The 9580-nt window shown below is 36.8% G+C and overlaps 1 protein-coding gene across 1 annotated transcript; it reads left to right on the forward strand.

Annotated features, from left to right (window-relative positions):
- Positions 1 to 7312: 7312 nt before the first annotated feature.
- Positions 7313 to 9580, forward strand: LOC144269592 (CARD- and ANK-domain containing inflammasome adapter protein-like). The gene has a single exon (XM_077825370.1). It carries the CDS (start codon positions 7313 to 7315, stop codon positions 9578 to 9580), a length of 2268 nt encoding a protein of 755 aa, XP_077681496.1.

Genomic DNA, 9580 nt, shown 5'->3' on the forward strand with positions numbered 1-9580 from the left:
AACTGCTTTATATTAAGATTTGCCTGAAAGGACACATTTAGACTGAAGAAGGCAATTGTTATTTACAGGTTTAGGCCTGATCTAATCACAAAGTTGCATTGGTTTAATTAAAGGTATGATTTTATAACAAGCTTAAACTCTATGAGTAGGTACTCTTCAATTTAATCCTGATTTGTATCTATTTAGCTTTGATACATAAATTTACAGGTGCAAGCTGAACCAATTGATCCAGTTTTAAGTCAATATTAGTGTCCACATATAGGTTTGTACTAGTTTAACTAAATTATTTTTTAAACCACTTTAAGTTAAACCAGCGCAGCTTCTGGGTGTATAGAAGTCCTTAGTTCATAAATAACTATGAAAAACATATTTGAGCAACATATATGCATAAAGTAATTGAAAATCATAATAAATTACCAGTTTTTGGTGATTATTTTTTCAGAATTTTTTGTATTATGCAAATTATTAATCAATTTCATTGTTGATAGTTACGAATAATGCTTTTTAAAAGCATTTTAGTACAAGTTTTCATTCCAGTTAAAATTTTTCCAATATACAGAATGCTGCCTTCTTAACTCAGGGCTGCAAAACTCAACTAGATAGCTTTTCTTTTTTTAAACCATTTATTATTTAGCTTCTCAGCAAAACATTTGGCAACACAATGTCACAGAAAACTTGAAAAGAGAATTTCAAAAATAGCAAAATCTTTTATGCATAGTCCTCACTTTTTAAGAAACAAAACTGTGAAGAATAGTTTCATAGTAGTTTGATAATTTCTCTTAATCAGTTCAACTGGAAATTCAAATGATAATATATTGTTTTTCAAATACACATTTATTTAGTATTCTGTTTATATTTAACTTTGGTCCTGCATTGTCGTATGTGCAGACAGACTGTCCCATAACAGTCTTCAGTGGGACTCTGCGTGGAAACGGCAGTCTGTCTGTGAGGAACACTGTGCAGGATCAGAACCTTAAAGAGTTAATTTGGGATGGGAACCATTTTTTCACTATATGTAAGTGCAGTGCCTAGTACAATGGGGCCCTGATCCCCATTTATTTATAATTAAATAAACTCGATAGTAAAGTAAAAGCTTTGTTATCCAGCATGTTGGCAGAATGGGGGGTGCTGGTTAGTCAAAAATTCCGGTTAACTAAGAGTTATACTTACCAATTTTCAAAGAATTAGAATAAAGTAAAATGAATAAACGTTCCTATTCTTTCCCTTTTCAAGATGGGTACAAATATCTATTTTCTGTTTTAATGTCAACATAACTCTCTTACGCTTCTCTCCTTTGCTTTTTGCTGGTATTTTGGATGCCATAATGGTAGGGTGGCATTGATATTTTATGATAAACACAGAACAATACCCCAAGTAATAAACCAACTGATCACAACGGCGGATACAAACAGAAAGAACAGTATTCAGCTCTTCTCAGCTAACTCATGCGTAGTCCGACTGCTCTTGGAAATACTCGGGTCCCGAATAGCTTCAGCATCGGTCCTGTTACTAGACTGAAGATTTGTATTGTGAGATATCAGAAATGCTGGTTTCTAGAGCTTTCCAGTTGGTAAACTGCTGAATAATGCAGCTTTTATTGTATTCGGATATTATCATCAGCTATTCAAACAAGAACCGATAGAATAAAAGTATACCAGTTGTAACATTATTTTTTATCATTAATACTCAAGAGTGTATATGCATTTTATAGAATAAACAGAAACTATCCCTGCTGCAATGAGCTTGCAATATACAGCCCCACTCCTGCGCCAGGATTTGCTAGTCCATACCCCTGCAACACAGCAATCTACATTGCAGGTCTGGGATATTGGATCCCGTTGCAGGAACAGGACCTAAATTAAGACATGACATAGTAAGGGTGACCAATAGTAGAAAATGGGGCTGGGTGAAGAAAGAACAGAATTACAGCAATAACCATGCCAGTACAGACCTTCCAGTGCCTTCAGTGGCTTTGGGTCAGGCCCCTGGTACTGTGTATGTTCATGATGCCACAACAGCACTTGGAACACCAATTGATGTGGCAGTGTATTAATGGATACTGCTTATTCAAATACCAACTGGCCCCCACCTCTGGAATTCTTTCTTTGTGGAGATATGACTAAGCACAACACTGGACACATCCGATGAAGTGAGCTGTAGCTCATGAAAGCTTATGCTCAAATAAATTGGTTAGTCTCTAAGGTGCCACAAGTACTCCTTTCCTTTTTGCGAATACAGACTAACACGGCTGCTACTCTGAAACACTGGACACTGGAAAACATCCCTCTTTGCCCTGACTTTCCCAACTAATTAAATTCTGATTTCCTACCTGAGTCATAAATCAGTATGTAAAAGGGGAGCATGGTCTCTCTGAGTGAGCAGTGAATAATACTCTTCAAATACTAGTGATGGAGCCAAATAAATTCTAATCCTAATTAACACTTCCAACACTGAGGCTATGCATTTTCTATATCTAGACATATTCCAACCTCAACTAGCCAAGCCTTAGTTAAACCCCTAGTTATTCAAAACAATGGTATATCCCCGATTTATGTCTATGAATTAATCCCCTTTATTATCTAACAGTATTCCATGTCCTTTGTGATGTTGAAATAATGGTGTGGGTGCTGTATCTATTATACACTGCTTATTCAACAAAAGATATGTTTTTAATAAACAGTTGGCATTTGTTTTGCTGAACTGAAATTAAAATGCACATTGGGAAACATTAATAACACAATTTCACTTACTGTTGATATTTTTATGTTTGGTGTTTCCAACAGTTTTATCAGGAAAATGCCCTAGAGAATATAAGAAGTTTTTGGAAGTCTTTTGGTTACATTACATTTAGTTTTAACAGAAGACAGTAACCACAGCTGGAGGTTCTGGGCCTTGGATGATTAATTATAGAACACCCTGCCAGGTTCTGCCCACCAAACATGATCAATAGAGACACAGTGTCCTCTGCTGGTCACTTCCAAGTGAAACAGCATTTGCCACAATGTTGATTTAACACATTGCACGGTGTAGATTTATTTGCTTTCATTAAAAACAAGAAGAATAAAATTAAATGTTTTATGATGACGTGGTAATATTCTGCTGAGACAATGGGCCCTAGTGTTCTCTGAAGAAATAAAACTTCATCTTTGAAAAGTCAGAAAACAATAATACTTCAAAGCGCAACTACCAGGTACCGTATAAATATTAAACAATTACTTATAACCATGCTTGTGAGGTAGATAAACATTTTTCTCTTATAACAGAAGAGGTAAATAAGGCACAGAGATTAATTAATTTACCCAAATTGTTACAAGTTAGTAGCAGAGCTGAGAATAGAATTCAGAAGTTACTTGCTCTAGGACCAGCTACACTTGGTTAAACAGACAAGATGGTTTAACGTGGTGATCAGAAGCTCCGAAAAGATAAATTAATCTAGCTCAGGCTACAACTAAAGACCTTTGCTGTTCATGGAGTCACCTCACCTTTTTAGGGCCTGCTCAATAAGATCTACAAGGTTGACCCCCGCCAACTGCCCACAGAGTCAATAATGGATTGCCCACATCCTACATTCAGATGTTACAGATACTTCATAGCCATGTCTCCACTAGGAAAATTTTGCAAAAATTTTACACTGTAGCTGACGCCAGTGGTGTTAGATCCACTGAGAGACGTAGTGTGTGTGGGCTGCTCACATTTTAAGTATTATGTTATCTAACCCTCAGCCTATATTTAATTGACATGTTGCTTAATATACCACCTGCAGCCCATCTTCACTAGGGCTCAGAAGACTGCTATCGCTAATGAAGCTGAATTGGTATTAGCAATGGTAGGAAATTCCTGCAACATTTCCCGAATGTAAATAAACTATGCTGTTAAAGCCCCATGATGCCACACACAAAGGTCCTGACATGATATATAACAATGAGGGGTGGTAAGGGAGGAAGTCAGTCATTTATTTTTCTTTTTTAAAGTTATCTGAATGAGGAATTGTCCTCACAGGCATGGAACTACAGAAGCCTGTAGAGTTAAAGCTTCCCTTGAAAGGACTTTTTAAAAAATTGGGCTTATGTCTTTTATTTTGTATTTATTTGATATATAAGGAAGGGCAGAAAAGTTGTCTCCCCCTCCCACTGGCTTCTTTCTTAGATATATCAGGAATATCAAGCTTGGTTTTCCCTGGTTTTGTTGAAGAGCCTTGTGGATGTCTTTAAGCACGTGGTCTCATGTTTAATTGAAAGGACAAGGCTACTGAATTTTTAACATAGATCTCCATTCTCCAAATATCAGTAAGTTAAATAGATACCACTATATACGTTAAAATTCTTTTTGTTAATATCTATTTAAATAGTCTAGGAATGCCTCTCCCTCTCAATTTCTCAATAACTCAGTTTTTATGATCTTTTGTGATGTCGTCATTTCACTGAGGCTTTCAGGACAAAGAAAGACTTAATTTCCAGTAGAAAAAGAAGCAGAAAAAAATAATTAGGGGAAATATTTCAAGTCCTTTTCATACATTACGAAGAAAACACCAACAAAAAATGGCACAAGTTAACTTTTAAAGGGATTAACCTTCCTGACATCTGATGAATAGAAAACAATATATCCAGTCCCCATCAGAGATAATTGTGAAGACAACTTATTACAGTACAGGATTACTTTTTTTAAAAAATGCAACCCTAAAATGTAATTCATAAAATAATATGGGTATTTCCAGTTATTTTCTTACTTTTCTTAGCAAACCTGTGGTTCTTGTCCTGATGGTGAATGCTAATATGATGGTAGCTAATATGGCCACAGATTCACATGCATGATACAGAAGTAATTGAAAGGTATTTGGTAATATGTAACAGATTATGATTTGCATCCAGTAGGTTGTATATTATTTTTTCCAAACTACATTTAATAGCCTTTCTCCCAACAGAAGCAGGGCATAAATTGTTCAAATATTCCACCCAGAGGCCAGCTAGGTGTATTTCACCATAGATTCACTTAATATTCACAGTTGGAGGTTTAATTACTGTACTTACAGCAGATCTGAAGAGTATCACCACATTGATCAAACTACTAAAGATTTTTGTAATTTCCCTCTTTGGATTTTTTTCATGGATTCCTTCCAAGTAATTTTGTAGAGTATTTTATAACTATGAAGAGTCCGGTGGCACCTTAAAGACTAACAGATGTATTTGCGCATAAGCTTTCATGGGTGTGGTGTGTAGTCTTTAAGGTGCCACTGGACTCCTTGTTGTTTTTGTAGATACAGACTAACACAGCTAACCCTCTGATATTTTATAACTATAATACTTGGCATTTGCACCACACTTTCCCCATCTCTGACTCTCACAGGGCTTAACAAATGTGTGGAAGTAGTATTACCCTGTTTTACAGATGGGATAACTAAGGCACAGAGGTCCCTATTCAGCAAGGTGGATATATCAGTGGGACTATTCACATGCTTAAAAAGAGGCATCTTGCTAAATCGGGGCCAGAGGCTAAGTACTTTGCAGATTATAAAGGGAGTCATTGGTTGATTTAGGAGCAGAATTCAGGTCACCTGAATCTCAGGCCTGTGATTAGTTCACTAGACTACAGCTATTCCTATTATGTGGTAATACAATGATTAACTACTGCAAATGGTACAGGTTTCACTATCTGTGGTGTGTCAGCAGTTTTTGTAATTCAGGGGAATTATTGAGTTCTGAAACTGGCTGCTATACCTGCTGAATAGCTTGCTTGGCTTGTTGTCAAAATATATATTAAAAAACCTTTTAATGCATATTTCTTCCATAAACCATTTCCCTACTAAAATAACCTTTACAAACTTATTTATGAAAATTAAAAGAGATAGAGTTAAAAATTAGTAACAGGTCATGGTCACTTTCTGAATACATACTCAGAAAATATTTCTTTTACAGGCAGCATAATCCAGTAGTTAGGGCACTGGACTGAAAGACAGGAGACATGGAGTGAAATCCTGCTGTCACTGAAGTCAATAACAAAACTCCCATTGGCTTTAATAAAGATTCTGTTTCCAACTCTGCTTTTGACCTGGTGTGTGACTTTGGGCATGTCATGTCATCTCTCAGCCTCAGTTTCCCAATCTTTAAAATTGGGATCATGGTACCCACCTTCCTCTGTAAAGTACTCTGAAATCTATGGATAAAAAGTATTAAATAAGAGCTAAATTCAATGGGACTACTCCTTAAATTAACCACTTTAAGTGTTTTCAGGTTTGGGGCCTTATTTACTTTTGTTCTAGACCCAACACAATGAATCACACCTTGATCCACTGCTGTTGGTCAAACACGTGACTAGAAAATTATCTGATGAGTACTGCAGGGTCATTAATTGTGGCTTCAATTAAAAGAAGGTAGAGCTAAAAGGTCTATATCAGGATGGGAAGCAGAAGGTAATCTCCCTTCCTGAAAAATCTGACACACCAATTTAGTGTCCTTTCAGGATGCCAAGGTGCAGAAGTCTAAGGAACTGATGAAGTCAGCACTACATATGGACCCAAATTTACTGATGAATAAAGTCCTATGAAATAAGTTGAGAAAACTTGAAGTTTAGTCATGAGTTAAACATAAGCTTATATTAAATGTGCATCATTATGTGATAAATGTAAAATATTTTAAATGTTTTATGATCTTGAAATTATAAAACAAATTTGGAATGGCTGTATCTTTTTTAATCGCTTGTTTTTTTGTTTAGTGTTTTGTTATTATTTGAATTCTTGTATGTTCTGGGGTTTCCCCCTACGTAGCTATCAGTGTGTACAATTTTATCTAACTTTACACAAAGGCTAATGTAATTATAGCAACAGTAACTATGCTGCTGATTTTCTTTTGTCACATTTGACAAATTGGTTACATTGCCGCCTACAAGAAGCAAACAAAAAAGTTTATACCTTAAGAGGAACCTGGTAAACAAAGATATGCTGCTTACCTACCAACTTCAGAAAAGCAGTTTTTCCTCTTTAATTTTATGAGCCATCTTTTGCAAAATAGCCGTAATTGGACAGAATACATTTATTATTTGGATTTGTGTTTTGTTTTGTTATGTTACTCAACTCTACTTGTTGCTAAGGAATAGCAAAGAGAATCAGAGAACTTCTAACAAAGATGGAAAACTAAAGGTGAGGCGTTTTGGATTTCTTTCCCAGTATTCTTCAGAGATTTCTAATTGAACTACAGTTGTTGGTATAGTTATTTATGAAAGAATTTGTGAAATAATGTGATCCTGCTCTGCTGTTCCACTGTCAAGCTCAACTTCAAATGATAGTTTAATCAATTTTTGAGAAGTTACTCATATCATCATGTATTTAAACAGCTTGTTTACAAATCCATATGCCATAGAAGTGCTAAAGACAAAAAAGGAAGAACTGGTAGAAGGCATAAACAACCCAGACCATATTCTTAACTGGATGATAGACAATGGTATTTTTACACCAGAGAAAAAAATAGTTATGTCCTACTACAGAACACGAATAGCAAAGAACTCCCGGGTTTTGGATATCCTGGTTTCTCAAGGTGAGCGAGCTTGCAGGCTGTTTTTTTATCCATGTCTAAAACAAGTGGAGCCAAATCTATATAACAGAATAAAAAAGTATGTCAGTGATGTGAATGAAAGTATTGGAGATGCTAGAAGACAACTGGTAGGGTATCTACTTGAAAAGGACAAGGAATGGCTTGAAACGACCAGTGAACAACATCAAGAGAAGAAAGATATTCCTAGACAGATTTTATCAAAGCAAGAAAGAGCAACTAAAGAGAAAGTTAAACAAACACAAAATGTACCTGCAGCAAAGCCTAAGAAAGATGATTCTAATGCTGTTAGTATCTTTGATGCAGCTGCTAAAGGTGATCTTTCTGATCTAGCAAAAGTATTGAAGGAGAATGATATTAATGCAGTAAACGCCTCAAATAAAACACTTCTGCATATTGCAGCTGCTAATGGACATGTTGCAATAATTGAATATTTAATTAACAAAGGTGCTAAACTAGATGTAAAAGATAAAAAAGGAAGAACACCACTGCACAGGGCCGTTGAAAAATGCCAGGATGATGCAGTGAAAGTGCTTCTCCAAGCTGATGCCTACATATACAGTTTGGATAAAGAAGCCAAGACCCCACTTCATTTGGCTGCTCAGAACCACCACACTCACATACTGAAGAGGATCCTGAAAGAAGAAGCAAGATGCTACAAGAACCGGCAAAACTTCTTACACATGGCAGCTCTCAAAGATGAGAGCAACCTGGCACAAATGCTTTTAAAGAATGGTGCCCCAGCTAATGCAAAGGACGAGAAGGGACAGACTGCTTTGGGTTATGCCATTTCCCAGGGATCTGAGAAAACTGTAAAGGTGTTGCTTGAAGCTGGAGCCAGCATTGATTCTAACATCATTGATGTAGCCTTCAATAATCACAAACAATCCATAGTCAGAATACTGCTGGAATATTCTAAAGGATTGTCCCCTGAAATGATGGTGTCAGCTCTTTTTAAAGCTGTCCAGAAGAACCTGCATGGCATTGTAGCAGCTTTAGTTGACAGAGGAACAGATATCAATGCCCACAATGAAATGCAGTCCACACCTTTACTCATGGCATGTGAAATGGGTAAAACAGAGACTGCAGAAGTTCTCATTGCAAAGGGGGCTAGTTTGGAGGAGAAGATGCCCAACTCAAACACGGTTTTACACGTGGCAGTTCAAGCCGGGGCAGTCTCCATCACAAATTTGCTTCTCCGCAAAGGGATGGATGCTAACATCACAAGCCAGGGAGAGCAAACCCCACTTCATGTTGCTGCATTTCATAATAAGGGGTCAATAGTTGACATTTTAATCAATGCTGGGGCCAAAATTAATGCTGTCACTAAGGAATTAGTCACTCCCTTGCATGTCGCAAGCCAAAGAGGGAATGTTGATTTTGCTCAACAGCTGCTGCATCACAAAGCCAACGTTAATGTAAAGGATAAGCAGTCAAAGACACCCTTACATCTTGCTGCTGAAAAGGGAGATTATGCAATGGTGGAGCTGCTTCTTAGTTTTAATGCTGATCCCAATGCAATGGACAAGGAGAAAAAGACCCCACTTCACACTGCAGCTATGGGAGGTCATCTCAATACAGTTAAAGTTCTGTTAGCCCAGAAGGCCAAAGTTGGAATTAAAGACATGGATGGCTGCACACCAATGCACTATGCAACCATCAAAGGCAATGCAGAGATTGTACAGATCCTTTTGACAGCAGCGAAGAATAAAAATATTGATGATAAAAATATCTGGAGAAAGACTCCACTGCATCTTGCAGCAGAACATGGACACAGTGACTTGATACATTTGTTGTTGAGCAATGGGTCAACCATTAATGCTTTAGACAACAACAAGGATACCCCATTGCATTGTGCTTGCAAGGCTGGTCATTTTAACGCCGTAAACTCACTTGTCAGCTGGTCTCAGGGAGAGAAAGCAAATTTACAAGCCACTAATAACCTCAAAAAGACTCCACTGCAAGTTGCAGAATTTAGCACAAGTGACAACCAAGCTCAGATTGTAACTCTTTTGAAAAAGAAAAAGTTAGTAAGATGA

The sequence above is a fragment of the Eretmochelys imbricata genome, chromosome 8 (assembly GCF_965152235.1).
Source record: "Eretmochelys imbricata isolate rEreImb1 chromosome 8, rEreImb1.hap1, whole genome shotgun sequence".
In the NCBI taxonomy this organism is placed as follows: domain Eukaryota; kingdom Metazoa; phylum Chordata; order Testudines; family Cheloniidae; genus Eretmochelys; species Eretmochelys imbricata.